The sequence below is a fragment of the Populus nigra genome, chromosome 7, assembly GCF_951802175.1.
Source record: "Populus nigra chromosome 7, ddPopNigr1.1, whole genome shotgun sequence".
Taxonomy (NCBI): domain Eukaryota; kingdom Viridiplantae; phylum Streptophyta; class Magnoliopsida; order Malpighiales; family Salicaceae; genus Populus; species Populus nigra.
The window spans coordinates 18,661,121-18,678,749 of record NC_084858.1 but is presented as its reverse complement, the minus strand read 5'-3'; the positions used below and the strand labels follow the sequence as shown (position 1 = coordinate 18,678,749).

The window sequence follows — 17,629 nt, the reverse complement described above, 5'->3', positions numbered from 1 at the left end:
ATTTTCTAGTTTGTTTAGACTAGTTTTTAGATTTATTTAAAAATTATAACTTTTTCAAAGAGATAAACCACCTAAACGTAAATATTGAATAATTAAAATTGAAGTGTAATCTTTTTTTAGCATAATTATGTATTGTCTTCCTTCAAATGTGGCACAAATCTCTTCGTATCCTTTTCAATTGCTGTCACCTTGGTAGCTTAAACAAGTGCATTGATAGTTATGCTTCAACAAAACATCTGACTATAACGAAGTCACAATTATGAACACAAGAAATTACAGGGAATTAAGCCATTGATTAAATATATACAACGTATATGCTCCTGTCGTTTTGCAACCATTTCTTGTTGACAAAAATAAATAAATAAACCATTTCTTAATCAAACTAACCGCTACGATTTATCAAATTCATGGCTGACCATTTACTCACACTTTCATACACGAGCAAGACAATGTCCACCGACTAATTTCTGGGCCTTTTCCTGCGTCGGTTTAGGGCCAAATTGACCGCTGCTTCTAAGTTTGACTACATTTTCGAAACGAAGACTACGAAAAATATATGCTTCTATGATTTGATGGATGTCTGAGTTTACTCTCGTGTACTTTGATTTTGTCTTAATTCCCTTCGTAAGCTAGAAAAAATAACCCAAGCAGTATGTATTTATAAAACTTTTTCTTTTTTATATTAGGAAAAGTTCTTACATTTATTAATGGAGGAAAATTAAAGTCACTAGTTCCAAAGGGTCCATCCTTCATTTAAGACTTGAAAGTATGAGATTCAAATCCTAGGAATTGTGAAGTGGAATTTAAGGATTAGCCCCATTAAATTTATGAATTCTCGGACATATTGATTTTTTTTATTAAGATGGAAAGAAAATCCAAACATTAGTAAACTAAACCCTCCCTGTATACCAAAATAAAATCAGAATCAACTTAAGAAAAAACAATTAATTAAAATTCAAACTCTCACAAAAAAAAAATCAGCTCAATCATTGATTTAGTCACTAAAAAATGAAAAACAAATATACCCAACAATGAATAAACATATGACATGATTTCACTAAATATTTTTATTTTTTGTGGTATATTTTTTTCTTTAATTAGCTAATTAGTTACTGACCCAGATAAGTTAAAAAAAAAAAAAAGGAGTACAAATGTTACAATTGGCAAAATCCAACTTGGGATGTTGAGCAATATTTGTTTGGCTCTATGATATTCTATGATTCCATCCCAAGTATTTTCTCCTCAAATTTATTTGTATACTTTGTTTTTTATTAATTTTTTATTTAGTTATCTTTATCTTTTTTTATTGGCAATAAGATTTTGATCTCTTGGTGTAAAAAAACTTGGCACCATTTTACCTTTCATAAAGCTTTATAAGCATTAATTGGTTATTTAGATTTTTTGTTTCATTTCAAAATAGAATATCACTCCAAATTCCTTTCCTTGTAAAGAAGGAAAGGTACAAATAGAGTAAAGTCCACTAACTTATGACTTAATTAATTAAACTATTTCTTTTTTTATTTACTACTGATGAAACCTCAAAAACTTTGGATTGGATTTGGGCTCGAGGGTCATTGACATGAGGTTAGTGTTTTGAGCCTTCAATAAGAAACCAAATTTAGGCTTCAACCCAATCCCAAGTAAATTCCTAGAGATTTTTGCACTGGCACACACCATAATATAGTGTTATGATCTTCAAGTTAGCACGACGCCGCAAGCCTACTTCTGTAGCTACATTTAATCAATATAGTATGCTTACGAATGCACAAATTGTTAGTGCTGCGCCTACTTTTCTTGCTCATGTTTATCATTTATCTGCATGTCTCACAAATAGCTATCACTAATGGTAACTATGACGCCTACCATATCCAGTGCAGTGCTACTCATTTTACAGGTTACCTGAAAGGTATAGATAATTATCCTCCATGATTACTCTCATGCAATATATTTGTCACTTCATGCTTGCTCTGTGAGTTAAGTCTACATCATCAAGATCTATAAATATATAAGGTTACTAGGTAAACAGACAAGATCATACAAAACCAAAGAACAGCAGAACATACAACCATCACAACATATATTTCTTCTATGTTCTTGCTCTCATTGTTATACATTCTTTCCCCTTATAGTCTACTGAGTTGAGTATAAGAGGATTTTCTATCTTGATAAGGGATTTGTTTTTGCGGGAGCAGTTGGAAATTAACTGGTTGTAGGCTTCCAAAATACATTCTGCAACTCAAGAAAATCACAACGGGAGTTTCAGAAATCTACTTCCTGGAATATTTTCTGGAGATTCCAGAAATTTATGTGCCAACATGAACATAGGCCGATGATGATTGCTAATACACTGGCAAAGGGAATTCACCATGTCCAAATAATGAAACTTGAAATGTTTTGCATTGTTGGATGCCATCTGGAACAGTAGATTATCATTTCTACTTTTGATAATTAAAGAATACAACAAAATGATTGTTGAGAAGTGAGAACCATTTAATCAGGGGTAGAGAAGGACTAGCATAAATGGTTGGAGCATCGAAACAATCGCTGGCCAAGATGTTCAAACCGAAATCAAAACCAAAGACAAAGATGAGGTTACCACTATGATGTTATATTTGCTCCGTCCGCCAAAGTAGAGAGTAATTTTTTTTAAAAAAAGGCTTCATATAACTATAGCATTGTTCAACAGGGTTTATGGATCAAACTGGAGTTTTATTAATGACATGAGGTGGAAAACCTTTATTTACAAGATAGAGCTTAGACACTAGACTCCCTCTTCGACATTTAAAGAAACTTGAAAGATCATTGAAACAAACACTGACTACAAGGTAAACAATCTCAGCTTCAGTCAGGCTATAAATTGCGCAAAGCTTCCTCATCAAGCGCATGGTCTTCTGACATGTTGTCGGTTTCTGGTGACTGACAGATGGTGCATTTGTGAAAGCATCCCTGCATCAAGGAGCAATAATGTCCTTTACAAAAAGCACTAGCTTCAAATTCTCCATTGCACCAGTTATTGATTCTGTCAAAAAGTTCTCGTTGCCGAGCCTGATACCATCCATACCTATTGTTTCCATAAATACGTTTTCCCAGAATCAAGATTCTTGAAGATATTGCATAAATCTTCAGGTAAGGACAAGTATCACGAAAAATATAGCGCAAAGTCTCGACTATAATTTTCATGGACAATGCCTTTCTCTTCTGCACCTCTTTTTCTTCCATCCAGGCTTCTTGCCATTCCCGCTTTATTGAATGGATAGGCTTCGCATGAAGTTCCTCATCATAATCCATAAGAATTAGATGATAACTGGGGAAGTAACTAACTCCATCATTTTCCCAATCTGGCCCTGTGCTGTAGAATCTCAAGAAGATTTTTTGTGGAACGATCTTCTTGAGCCTCCGAACTTCTGTGACATAGGCCACCAGAGATTGTTGAACACATCCTGGAAGTAAAGTGGCTTCTCTGTAACTTGTAGTGTCAACTTCAAGTTTCTGTAGTAACCCATTCTCAAAGAATCCACTGGCTAATGTTTCTGGACTTCCAAGTCGTGCAACGACGAGACTAATTAATCCTGAATCTGAACTGAGCATTGTTGGAGTGACATGGGTATTGATGGTTGCCATTTCTAAATGTTGCTTAAGACTCTTGAATCCTTTTGATTCTGAATGAAGTTTTTGGATGATCAATCTATAGACTTCTTCAGAGGCTTCTTCAAGGTACTCCAGATTCCTTTTGATGGCTTCTTGTTGTAACATGGTATATGCAGGCAAATAAGTTTTCAAATTTGGCATACACCATCCTGTTTTGGCATAGGTGATTTCCATAGCATGACTTGTGTCTTCTTCTGTATTTCCTTTGCGAAGGATATACAGATCTTCAATATCCTGCAACTGCATATAACTTGAGAATATATTTCTAAATTGATCTTCATCCGGTAATCTACCGATTACTGGAACTAGATCCTCTAAAGCAAGTTTTACTCTGCGGAGTACATCTTGCTTTTCAGATAATAAATCTTTATAGTGTTGCTGACAAGCGGCCAGAGCATTAGCAAACACTTTTCGTAACCTTCTTTCGTGCGCGAAAAAAAGGTTATCAAGTATAATTTCTTCTTTTTCTGATAATACATCTTCTTGTTGGCTACAGTACTTGTAGTTTCCATTGCTCACTGCAGTGAGCTTTATTTCTCCAAATAAGATTTCTTTAGGAAGATTAGAGTCCATCTTTGCCTGCGGACAAATAATGAAGTAATTTTTCCATTCCTTTCACCTGCAACATACTCAACAGTAAATGAGAATTGCTTGAAAATCATGGCTGTTCATCTAAGTTTCGTTATCAAACATATCACTGGTCTCTCCATGCGCCTTTGTCTAGCTATATATGAACTCAAATAGCATGCAGAAATTGACTCAAAGGATATTTATTGTTTTTTTTTTTTTACACAAGGAAGTCTTTGCGAAGATCTTCCTTTTAAATTCCTTGTTCTATTACTCAGTATCTCCTAGAATCTGCTCCTATGAGTTGGGATATTTTACGCAGTTGTTCCTGAGCTTTTTCTAATTCTCTTTCAATAGATGAATCCACAGGAATCCTATCAATTTTTCTTGATATTTCATTTCGGATCTCTTCCAGTTCTCTTGTTTGTTTTCTAATAATTTGCTCCAACTCTCTAACATCAAAATTTTTAAGTATCCTATTATTTTCTTCAAGCTGTTGTAAGATATATTCTTGTTTCAGATCAGTTCTTCTTACTAAAGTTCTAGGATCTATTTGCCTTTCCAAATCTTTCAAATCTTCTCTTCTTACCAGTTGCTCTAATCCTGGGATTCTAATGTTTCTAATATCACTCTGAGTAGCCAACTTTTCTTCATCCAACTTTCTTAGTATTCGATTGTTTTCGAGTACCAATTTCTCCACATCTGTTTTTCCACTAGAATTTCTTACTTCTTCCAATATATCCCTCCCCATTCTTTCTAATTTAGATATCCTGTATTCAACATCATCTAGACAATCTCTAATCACTTTCTCAGTATGTTCAAATTTTCTGTCCAAATTCTTCTCATTAAATATCTTTTCAATTTCTCTCTTAAACCCGCTAAATCTTTCCAAAATTTCATTATTCTGATCCTCTATTACTCGACCTGCACGATTTACTATATTTCTAAGATCCTCGGTCTGTCTATTTAGATCCTCCTGAGAGAGTGAATTGTCTTTGAAATATTCCAACTTTTCTTCTAACCACTTAGCCTGAAATTTTAATATGTCCCAAATTCCTAGTAACAGATCATTAGTAGTGTTTCCTAGGTCCTCACCCTGCTTATGATAAGCATGGTCAAAAGGAGCAAGTTGACAGGCAGGCTCAAAATTGTTATTATAAGCGCTAAATTGATGAACTCTGTAGACGCCAGTATCATAACTCATTTTTAATGTTTTTGGTGCAAAATAGATGATATAATATCTTACTAGCTAGTACCTATAGATGACAGTACTAGAAAGTTTTACCGAGCAGCACTACTAACCAGAGTTGTCGAAGACAGGACACAGAAGATGAAGTAGTTGTTCTATACCTTGTCGATGCCAAGATGATAAATCCTACCTCAACAATTATTACTCGTCGAGACTTTGGATTTAGCTGAAGAAATTTTGGAATGGATTCATGGATCAAGCTGGGATTTTATTCTTAACGTAAATTAAGAGGTAGGACATAAAGTTTTTACAAGGTGGATGTATGAGATAGTATCTGGATCTTGACTCTGGTACTCCCTCCTCGACTTCTGATGAACCAGCAAAGAATATGTCTAAAACAAACACAAACTACAGGGAAGAGTAATAGGCCGAATGGATGCAGTCTACCTCTTCTGTTTGCAACTACTCCATTTATAGAACTTTATCCAAGACTTAAATGTTGTTGGAGGGATATTATGCAAGGGAAATAGTCTGCGAGCGAAAACCGGTCCGAAAATAAGGAAAGAACTTGAATTGGATATTTTTTAAAAAAATTGTTTTTTCATAAAACAAAATATTGTTTTCAAAATAGCAATTCAGTTTTCAAAAACAAAAAAAGGGAATTTTAGTTGGTATTGTTAAACATGCCTGATTTGACGGGTTTATTAGAGAATAATATAAATTATATTTTGAGATTTTATCTAAAAGTTTAAGTTTTTGGGTTGAGATGATTCTTTAACATGATATTATAGTCTTGATGACCAAGCGGTCATAAGTTCGAATCTCACTATCCCTATTTATTTGATAAAAATTAAGTACAAGGTAGTGTAGGCCTGTGCAAGTTTCAAGTTCAAAGGACTTTCATTTAAAAAGGTGTGTTAAAGAATAATATAAATCATATCTTGAAATCTAAAAGTTTAAACTTTTAAATTTTGAGTTGGGATGGGTTTTTAACATAGTTAATTTAAGATTTAATCTAGATTCATTTTCAAAAAAATTAAATATGTCAGTTAACATGAGATGACTGGAAAAGTTAGCTGGTGGTTAATCTAATTCAAACTTGGTTTGATTTAAAAAAAAAATTATAACAATATTATTATATATAAAAAAATATTAAATCACATTATTTTAATTAACTCAAATTAACCCATACGCATAAATTATACAAGTTTGGACCGAGTCTTATATCAGGCGGGTTTAATTTGCTTTTAATCATTCGTTGACATATATATATCCGGCTGCATGATTCTTATTCGCATTATTATTGTTGGCTGCGAGGTGTTTTATTTTTATCCTCAATATCGTCAAGTGAAAATCATGTGCTGTTAATTTTTTAAAACAAACAATTTAATGAAAATCTTCCGACAAATTTGAGTGATGCTAATCTGGATTTCTCGCAATAATTTTTTTTCTCATTAATTTAATTTATGATGTGGGTCAAGCGCTGTCATTTAATTATTTGTTTTTGAGTTTTTATTTATTCAATTATAATGAAATTCCTTTTGACTTAAATGATTAAAGTTTTATCATTTTGACAATTTCACAAATCAATGCTATGAATTGAGACAGATTGATGATTTATCTTTCGTTAGTCATGTGGTTAAAGATGCAGACATGGCTAAAGGATAGAGTTAGGGCTTGATACACGGGCAATTCTTAAGAATGAAGTATACAATATCCAGGGATATATACTAATTTTCTATTATTTTATATATTATACAAAAAAACAATATTTTAACTATAGATAAAATTAATGAAGCACCTAAGATATCACCATAACTAATAATAATACATGGACAATTGAATGTGAGAATATATAGTTTTAAAAGCCTGTTTGGGAGTGTGGTTACGGTTGCTTTTTAAAGTGTTTTTCGTACCTAAATGCATCAAAATAATATTTTTTTTATTTTTAAAAAATTATTTTTAAAATCAGCGTATTAAAACGATCTAAAACATACAAAAAAACAATTATTTTTTTTAAAAACACGGGTACAACAGCGTTTCCAAACGATCACTTAAAAAAAAGATCATCATGTTATTATATATATTGTTATTTATATATATATATATGCTTTACAATTCCAAATGAATTTAGATATCAAAAACTAAGTTATATTGATACATGTTTTGATGATTATGAAAGGATCAATATCCATTTCATTTTTCTTTTCCAAATATAATTATTGCTACTAATCCCTCTTTTCAGTTCGGTATTTGTGATGATCTCTCTTTTCAATTCGGTGTTTATGATATTGCTTCGGATCATATTATATTTCTTCTTATAAAAATTGCAAAAAAATAACTTATAGTATAAATGTTTTCGTTGAAATAATCCTCTTTATCGATCATATTGCTACGTAAATCAACATCATTAAAATAAATAAAATAAGGATGTGGCGAAAGGTTTTAGGGTGTGCTTGCAGGTTGAAGTAAAATCCTTAATTTTGAATGCATTAAAAAAAAGAAAGAAAGAACAAAAAAAGAAACAGGTGATCAGTTACTTTCTGCGATTAACTATGCATTCATAACTATGAATTTCGTCATCGCTGTGATAGTTAGAAAATTGTGAGGCAGAGATTTTTAGTTGAAAATTTATTTTTTAACTAATTTTTATTTAAAAATATCTAATAAATATTATAAATATCTTCCCAACATCAAAATACTCCAAAATAATTTAAGAAATCTAAAATGAACAGAACTTGAAAAATCAAAACATACTTAATCTCCTTTTCAGAAATGTTTACGGGAAAAACTTATCATTATCAAATTTTTATAATCAAATGGAACATCTTAACACAAAATTTAACTATTTTTGTTGTTAGTATTGTGATAACCAATTATTTTCTCTTTCTTTTATTGTTTTTCAATAACTTTGTTTCGCATATTGTGATAACTCGTGAACAAAAAAATAAACAAAAAAATATTTTGGATCAAAATAAAAACTATCATGAGTTTAGGGTGAGCTTTATTTTATATAATTAGAAACTTTATTTTATATAATTAGACTAAAATGATGCAAATAAAAAAAAAAGATTGAAATTGAAGGAAAAAAAACCTGAGGTTCATTATTGTTGATAGAAATAGTGGTCAACCTTCAACTTTTTTAGTTTTGGTTAATTTTCTTGCTAGAAGATATCATTAGAAGAGCAATAACTTGCCAGCTAAGTATTTGGCCATCTACTAGCTTTTCTCCTTCTATAATGTGAGGTGCTCATTGCTTTTAGGCCCTCTGCAATTAATAGTGATAATGTCCAGTTCATGAAGTGGTGATATTTCACATGCCATATTAATGAGAAAGCTACACATAGCGGATTAATATATGTCTAAAAGGGATCAGAAATGTGAAGAAAGCAGCACGCAGTAGCTTGCGCTGAAAGGGAGGCGAGTTGTATTTGCCTAAAATAGGATGAGTTCATGAGGCTGCCAGGGCCACATTCTCATCAGCACGTTCAAGATGACACTGGCTCTTCACTGCCTAATTTAAGACTCTGTCCTGACAATCTTCATTTCTGACAATTCACTGGATCACCACTTATTTTTCATCTCTTTTCTCTCCTTTTTTGGTCTAGTTTTCACATGCAAATTCAACAGACATTGTTGTCACAGTTGTGAACACAAGAAAGTCCAGGGAACAAAGTCATTAATGAGATTTGTATTAGTCTTTTTTCTGTCTTTTAGCAAATTATAATTCATACTCGAACAAAAATAAATAATGTTTCCATCGGCCGACAAGTTAGTTGGTCCTCCATTTGAATTATAAACCATAAATATTTGCACAACGGACGCTGAAATTGGTTTTAAACAAAAGGATCACTTGGTGATGATGTCTCAGAACCTATGATATGTAAATAATAGATTGTTTAATGTTTGATATAATGGTTAATAAATATTTTCAGATACTTAGATATTTTTTTTTAGACTAAGAAATTCTATACTTCTGATAAAAATTTGAGTACTTGCAAAAACAATCCTACTCGAAGGGATTTAAAGACTCTCCAATTATAAAATCAGTATATTTATGATAAAGATAATAAATTACTTAAAAGAACCTTAAATTCAAAAAACAAAGTTATTTATTCTTGAGTTTTAAGTTAGCTAATGCTCTGAAATCTTAACGAGTTTATCTTAAGAGATAAAAAATTTTAAACTCTTACCTGAATGGTTCAAGAGGTATTTATAACCTCTGAACTTTATCGTTTTCAGATAAGGGAATGTTAGTCAGCCAAGAGATTATACAGTGGTCATCCCTAAAGCTAGTGACCATATTTCTCAGGTCACTAGTAAATACGGTGATGGTAATATTATCACTATTGCCCCTAAGTCTATACAAGTTTGGGTACTCATTTTCCTTGGAGAGATTTCTGAGGGATGTTTTGAGGTACTACAACTTTAGTTTTGCTCATATTCATCGTAATAAGTGGATTATTCTATCCTTATTTAAAAAGTTATTAAGGATTTTGAATGAGGAGTTTTCGATTAAGGTATTTAGGCAATGTTATACCTTGATCAATAGCATTGAAGGGGGACCTTCGATCCCTTGATTTTTTACCTTCATCAATAAGCTAAATGGACCTATGAAGAATACCATGAGAGGAAAGTCCTCTCGTTTAAAAAAATAAAGGGAGAAATTGGTGATAGTTAGGTTTAATTGTGCAACCAAACCTCAGGATGGGTACAATCCAATTTGAGGTTATACCCACTATTAAAGGACACCCCTAACTAGTGTGTGGCAAGCGTGTCAAGGGTTAGCGTAGTCGTTGGCAGTGTTTCACCTTTTTTTTAGTTATCAGAATCTGTTCATAAAATCCAGATTTCAGCTAGATCTAAAACCGTGTTCAAATCTGATCTGACCAGAACAATAACCGATCAAAGTTTGTGTTTTTTTATTTGATTTCAAAAAATCATTGAGAGAAAAATCTAAATTCTTTTGGAAAAAATATTTATTTTTACATATAAAATTAATTTCTAATTAACGCCAATAACAATTAAACATGCGATCAACAACCCGAATTTTTCTAACAAAGGCTCCACTACCACTAGCAGAAATAATAAAACAAAATTATTCAGCAGTCCCTGCGATCTCTTTGGATAGATCTAGAGTTGTTTAGGGATTTATTACCTTAAGATCTAATCTTCTTCAACTTTGAATAATTCTTTAGAGGTTGGGTTGTTGCAAACTACAAGTTGTTCAATTGTCAATCAACACAAACCACCAATGATAAATCTCTTAAATCCCTATTTAAGAGAGAGAGAGAGAGAGAGAGAGAGATTGTTATGCTTAGAGTGATAATTCTCTATTCAATGACTTATATAGTTTTTTTTATCTAACAGACAACCATCCAAAATAAGAGGCATAACTTATTATTTATAGGGAAATATGAAAAGATCTATAAATTGATAAAATATCATTTTTCCCCTTGAATAATATCCATATATTAATTTAGAATAATTTTAGAAATTAACTCAATCAAGTCCTTACTTGATTTTTCTAGGTTTAGAAATATAATCTCTGTATTAATTATATTCTAATCCTTAATTTCTAAAATATATTTTAATCAAGTTATACTTAATTAAATTATCTCAGTTTAACTTCTGACTAATGGTTCTTGATGTATGTGGTCCATTAGATTCTTAAGATGTTGGCCCAAATATAAATTATAATTCTAATTAAATAGAATTAAATAATTTAATTTATTATCAATTCAATATTTGATTAATTTATATTTGAAAATCAGGTGTATCGTTTAGTAACGTGTCATGATCACCTAAATATTAAAAAATTTATTAGTAGTTTGACTTAACTTTTTAATGATCGTTTTCTTAGTGTAATTAGTATTCTTTCATCAATAATATTCTGATTTAATATTAAAAAATAAAGTATGTTTGTCATGTTAAATCATGTTTGTTCTTTACATAATAGTTATTGATCGTTTGAATAAGATTTTAAACTTTTTTCAAATCTCATTCCACCTTAGCCAATGATTTTTCTGTCAATACTATTTAAGAACAAGTGGAATATTTTATCTAATTCACCTAGGATGATTAATCTCTCTTGATCACTCAAGTATCTTCGTATAATTCATGTTATACCCAATGTCTGCTCCTTTAATACCTTGATTAAGATAACATATAACATGATCAAATCATAACATTCTTTATACAAGATAACTTAGTAATCTCATGTCTAAAGATCACTTACATAGCTGTCACAAGAGTTTTTTCATAGATATAGGTGATCTCTCAATATGGCATTTTCATGTGTGTCCGTTTAGTATACATATCTTATGACAAACACCTACATATTAGTTCTAGATATTTCTTATACCTCAATTTATAAGAACAACTACTTCTTTCACAAAAGAAAGAATATAATATGTATCAGTCTCTAAAACTCTAAAATATGTCTAGTATTTAAGAAAGTATCGACCAGGAACATTTTAGGAACAATGTTTTGATGTAATAAGAATCCCATAATTATAGCAACTTTATAATTTTCTTTGCAAATCATTTTTGTCTTATGAACTTTATCTTTACTCTAAATTCGTAAATCAAATATTAAATTCAATAATATAATATTATATAATTTAAAAATAAACTAAACCTTTATTAATATTAAATATGTATTTACATTATTATAATAATACTACTTATAATCAACCGTTTGATTATAGAATATATTAAACTAACAAATAATTAATGGGTGTGTTTCCATCAATGAAACAAAGACACCCAGATGTGTCTGTTTGTAATCATAATTCATGTTGAAGCATCTTTTTTGCTCTTTACTCTATAATATCCTAATTGTAATAGATAACTATATGCATATGTTATCATCACTATTTATATGGTTTAAAATATTTCCCTATTTGATGGAAAAATATTATGAAAATTAAAAAACATTTGTTTGTTCACTGAAAAATAGTTTTTTTTTAAAAAATTGATTTTCATGAAAAGTAGGTTATTTTTAATGTTTTATAATGTCATGAAAAATAAGTTGGAAAATACTTTTCAATATTTTGGTTATGTCATGAAAAATGAGTTGGAAACTAACTTATTAATGTTTTAATTTTTTAAAAGTTTATTAAAAAAATATAAACCAAAACTGACAGATGAAATAATTTTAATTTCATAAATTATTTTAAATAAAATAAATAAAAATAAAAAGAATGAGGACCAAATCTGATGGATGAAAAATTTGGAAGATGAAATTAAAAAATAAATTATTTCAAATAAAACAAATAGCAATAAAAAATGAAGATCAAATTTGATAAATAAATAAATAAACTTCAATTAAAAAAAATAAGAGAAAAAAATAACAATAAAAAAATAAGAACTAAAGTTAATATAAAAATCAAATAAAATCAAGTTCTAAATAGTAAAATTCAAAACAAAATTCAAAACAAAATATATAACAGTAAAAGATTGATCATCAAATTTGATATAATCAATAAATAATAAAATATTTTTTATATTTTTTTATAATTTTTAAAAAGTATATTCTATTTAAAATAAAGAAAAATACTTTTTTTAAAAAAAAATTATTAATTAATTTTTTTAATAATAAACAAGCATAAAAAAAATTTAGATGAAATAAATATGATAGAACTTTTTCTTTGTTCACTCATTAATGATGTGCGATGTCATGCCATCAATGAAATTTAACTCAGAACCCAACCTAAAACAAAACAAAGTACTTTATATTTTTTTTTCATCACAACTAAACTCAAAAATCCATACAAAACCTGTCTATTTAGGATTGTGATGTTAAATTAATTTCTTTAAAACAAGAATTATACTTTTTAAAATTTAAAAATATATGTTTTTTTGTTATTTTTTATGGGTTCCACGAAAAAAACTCAACCATGTCTCTTCATACCTAAAGACCCAAAAGGACCAAAACCAATAAATGCAAACCAAAATGAAATTTAAAAATATAGAATTTTATATTTGATGAACTGTATATTTCAGGAATAAAGATATATTCATGTGATGACATGAGGAGAGCTGTATTTTAAGGCAACAATAGCGTTCCAAGGAAACTTATTACCTGTCGCCTTGCTATTTTTATTTTACCATTTTTCTCCAAATAAAAAACAATATGAACATATCTTTCAGTTGTTTTTTCTTGAGTTGTAAAAATATTCTGAAATTTTAAAAAATAATATGTATTTTGATTTTCAACTAGAAAAAAATAAAAAAAATAAAAAATATTTTGTGTTACTGAATAGGACTAAGATAATTTTCATAACATAAAAAATATTAATTTAAATAAAAATAAAATTATTTTTTTTTTGTAAAAATACTTTCCAACCATGGGTGTTACACACAGTGTGAGAGAGAAATGGTTGTGAAACCAGGCCCATTGAGCCATTTTAACATGGGTCCTAAACCTTCACAGCTACAGCCCAAAAAATACAAAAACCAAAATAGAGGACTTTCCTTAATTAACGCCAGTCCGTCCCTTACCTTCCATCGTCGAAGCTCGCTCCAAACTCCGCTCCTGGGGAAACCCCTTCGATCTCTCAGGTTAGATGTTAATTCCATTGAATTATCTTTTAATTCAATTAAATCGAATCGTACGCTTGGTGGGTTTTTATTTTTTTTCTTGGATTATTGTTTAAGTTCTTAGATTTCGCAGTTTTATAAATAAATATTTTTCTGGGTCTCAATTTTTTCTAGTGTCGATTCCTTTCTTTGCTGACTATATTCGTTGAAACGGTTAGAAGTACTTAGATCTGTATTTATCAATTCAAACTTATGAATTGGAGTGTGCCATTTGAGTCTGTTTAAGATTTAAATTTAAATTGCCCTCAATTTTTTATAGTTCTAGGTTTTTACCGATTTATTCATTTATGCTGATCCTGGTATTTGAAATTAATGACATAATTTGATCTGAAGCTCCTTGTAAAGAAAGTGAAGCTTAGTTTAGTATACCATTTGCTGATTTGAATTTGTTATATTAATGCAGGTCGAGCTAATCTAAGATGTCGTCAGCACAAGACCCATTTTATATTGTGAAAGAGGAGATTCAAGAATCTGTAAGCTCTTTCTTTTTTTTTCTTTTTTTTTTCAGATGAGTGTATGAATTTGATCTTCTTTATGTTGTTGCAATTATTAATATGTAGTTGTAATGATTTTTGGGGCTCTCTGTTTGTTAGATTGACAAGTTGCAATCTTCATTTCACCAATGGGAACGGATTTCTTCTGACTCGGGAGAGCAAGTGCGTCTTACAAAGGAGCTGCTTGCTGCTTGTGAGAGCATTGAGTGGCAGGTATTAAAATTTATCATAATGTACTTGGAGCTGTTTTTGTTGAAAATCAGTGTCCTTTTTTATGGTTTGATCTGTGGTGTAGGGACTTTGTAACTACATGAGTTTGGGTAGAATCATGAGCTGAGATGCTGATCTCTTGATTGTTCCTTTTACCTGGTGAAGAACTTCATTAACAATAAAATAAATTCCCAATTAAAAAAATTGATAATTATTCTTCCAGGCAACTAAGCTATGTGTTTTTTGCATGAGCTTTTGAATTTAATTGAACAATATGATTCCTGTGTGCAACTGCTGAAGCTTTCTTCTTGATAGGAAGGTGGATGAATTGGACAAAGCAATTTCTGTAGCAGCTAGAGATCCTTCTTGGTATGGCATTGATGAAGCAGAACTTGAAAAACGGAGGAGATGGACCAGCACTGCTCGCACTCAGGTACTATGTGAATGGCTGTTTTCCTTTTCAGGGTAATAACTGTATTATAATTGAAAGGTTTCTGCAATGTGAATGTATTCCCCATTTTTATTTGCAAGAAAAGCTATGACAAACTTCCTCCAGTGCTGCGATTATCTAAATAACTGGATTGTTTATCCAATACACGTGCTTTATGTTCTTATAGTGAATATTGGGAAGTGTAATTGATAATAAGCTATAAGATGTAGTTTCTCTTTTCATTTATGAGTTCCCTAACAAATTGCATTGCTTTATTAGGTGGGCAATGTGAAGAAAGCAGTAGTAGCTGGAAAAGAGTTGAATCTCAGTGGAACTGCTAGTGTGAATGGGATGCGCAGAGAATTAATGAGGATGCCTGATACACAACAGACTGACAAATCCAATCAGTATACTCAAGATAACGATGATTTTATACAATCAGAATCAGATAGACAAATGCTTCTTATAAAGTAAAGTGTTTTAACTCCCCACCTCTTTCCATGTTCTTATTCTTCAAGATGAATTTGTTATTAGTGCATTGAAGGCTTCAATAGATGTCTGCTTTTATGAGTTATTTTTTTTATTTTTGTGTATTCTGATACAAGGGCAAGTATTGTTAGTTTTCTTAATGTAATCCTTTACTTCATTAAGTCAGGGGGTGCTTCCACAGCTAGAGCCTAGAGTAGACAACTTATGTAGTTAGTTGAGCATGGTTGAAAACAGTAGGATTGGTTTGATGTAGATTGACATCAGGATAGGTCTTTGTGATTTTCATGTATTTCTTAATTACTTCATACCCAGTTTGCCTTTTGATTGCTGGTGGTTGCAGGCAACAGGATGACGAGTTGGATGAGCTTAGTGCAAGTGTGGAGAGAATTGGAGGTGTTGGCCTTACCATACACGAAGAACTACTTGCACAGGTTAGGATTCTGTAGGTTGATGCTCTTTGTAGTTCTTTTTCCCTAGCTCCTCTGCCAGAAGCTTGTACAAGGATTGTAACTTTGGAATCAACTATGAAACTCTCTAATCTAGTTGAAGCTGATATTTGCTTACTTTTGGGACTTAAATTGTTCTTGGTGCTTCAGGAAAGGATCATAGATGATTTGGATACGGAAATGGACACTACATCAAATCGACTTGATTTTGTTCAGGTGATTTTCTTTCAGTGGCAATGTATCAAATAACACTTTTCCACTCTTTTAGATGATAAACAGAACCTATTATTTATTTATTTGCTTGCAGAAAAAAGTGGCTATGGTCATGAAGAAGGCCAGCGCAAAGGGGCAACTTATGATGATAGTGTTCTTGGTAGTTTTGTTCATCATCCTATTTGTTCTGGTCTTCTTGACCTAATCCATAGAAAATCCGGTCTGAGATGTTCGTACATAAGAGATACAGATGTCATGGGAGGAAGCAGACGGGTGCAAAAGGAAAAAGGAATACATAAGAATTGATGGTGGCTTGAAATGCTTTCTCAAAGTAAGAATCTGAAGTGCTGGGAGTTTTTAACAGCTTTTTACATGCTGGGATTTGCTTTTGAACAATTCTGAGTTATGAATACCATGTATGGCAGGTTTTTATAACTCTTTCCTTCATTACATGTGATTTTTGTTCTTATAGTCTATTTGTTACACGATGAACCTATATTGCTTTAGTATCTACTAGCCAACGTGCCCATGCTATGTCATGGGTAGGATTCATGTTAATTTCTTACATGAGAGAAAAGGATGTCAGCATTGTGCATGAAATTTATTAACGGATGAATAGAAAGATGATGCGTAAGCACTGAATTAAAAAATTAATGCTAATTGAAGACGAAAACGAAAGTAATTTGATCTTCAAAACAAAAGGTGAGAGACAAATAAAAATGTAAATATTTTATTTCGGTTGTTATTTTTATTTTATATAATCTTCAATAGTTATCTTGGAGGTTAAGTATATATGATTCTTGGTCTTATGCATAATATGAAAACAACTATTCGAGTTTTAATTACTACTACCATGTTAAAAAGGGTGGATTACGCAGACAACAATTTTAATTATTATTGGTGGAGGCTGGAAAAGCAAAATTCGAGTTTAAGAACTCTAAAAATTCAATTTTTAACCTGTTATTACCTTAAAACACCCTAATAATATCTTAGAAATCTTAATAAACTTATTTTCAACCTTAAAACTATCTTTAATCACTCAAACAATGAAAAACAACTTGTAATTAAAAAAAAAAAGAAGAATAACTTTACTGGTCTCAATTTACTCTCTACTTTTTCAAGTATGGTTGAGAAGCAATACAACCTTCATTGAATTCCTGTAAAATCAACTTTTTTATAGATAGTCGAATGCTTTCTCTATTTTCTTTTTTACAATGATGTTCTCTTTTTTCTTTTAATATCCAGAAACTGAAATGTAATAAAAATAAAATTTTAGACTAAAAAAAAAACTAAAATAATTGAGACCAAATATGCATAAACCAAACCGTTAAGGACTAGA

The 17,629-nt window shown here is 30.6% G+C and overlaps 2 protein-coding genes and 1 pseudogene across 2 annotated transcripts; 1 reads left to right on the top strand and 2 right to left on the bottom strand.

The window, feature by feature from the left end:
• Window positions 1–2,688: 2,688 nt before the first annotated feature.
• On the bottom strand, window positions 2,689–5,521 carry LOC133699936 (uncharacterized; annotated as a pseudogene).
• Window positions 2,689–5,871, bottom strand: LOC133699933 (uncharacterized). Its single transcript, XM_062123456.1, has 2 exons — window positions 5,518–5,871; window positions 2,689–4,267 (listed from the first exon to the last, which is right to left on the bottom strand). Exon 2 carries the CDS (start codon window positions 4,219–4,221, stop codon window positions 2,851–2,853), a length of 1,371 nt encoding a protein of 456 aa, XP_061979440.1. The 5' UTR covers window positions 4,222–4,267; window positions 5,518–5,871; the 3' UTR covers window positions 2,689–2,850.
• Window positions 5,872–13,835: 7,964 nt separating this feature from the next.
• On the top strand, window positions 13,836–16,848 carry LOC133698487 (syntaxin-61). The gene is made up of 8 exons (XM_062121428.1): window positions 13,836–13,969; window positions 14,412–14,481; window positions 14,602–14,715; window positions 15,032–15,145; window positions 15,422–15,612; window positions 15,972–16,062; window positions 16,228–16,293; window positions 16,385–16,848. Exons 2-8 carry the CDS (start codon window positions 14,428–14,430, stop codon window positions 16,493–16,495), a joined length of 741 nt encoding a protein of 246 aa, XP_061977412.1. The 5' UTR covers window positions 13,836–13,969; window positions 14,412–14,427; the 3' UTR covers window positions 16,496–16,848.
• Window positions 16,849–17,629: the final 781 nt, after the last annotated feature.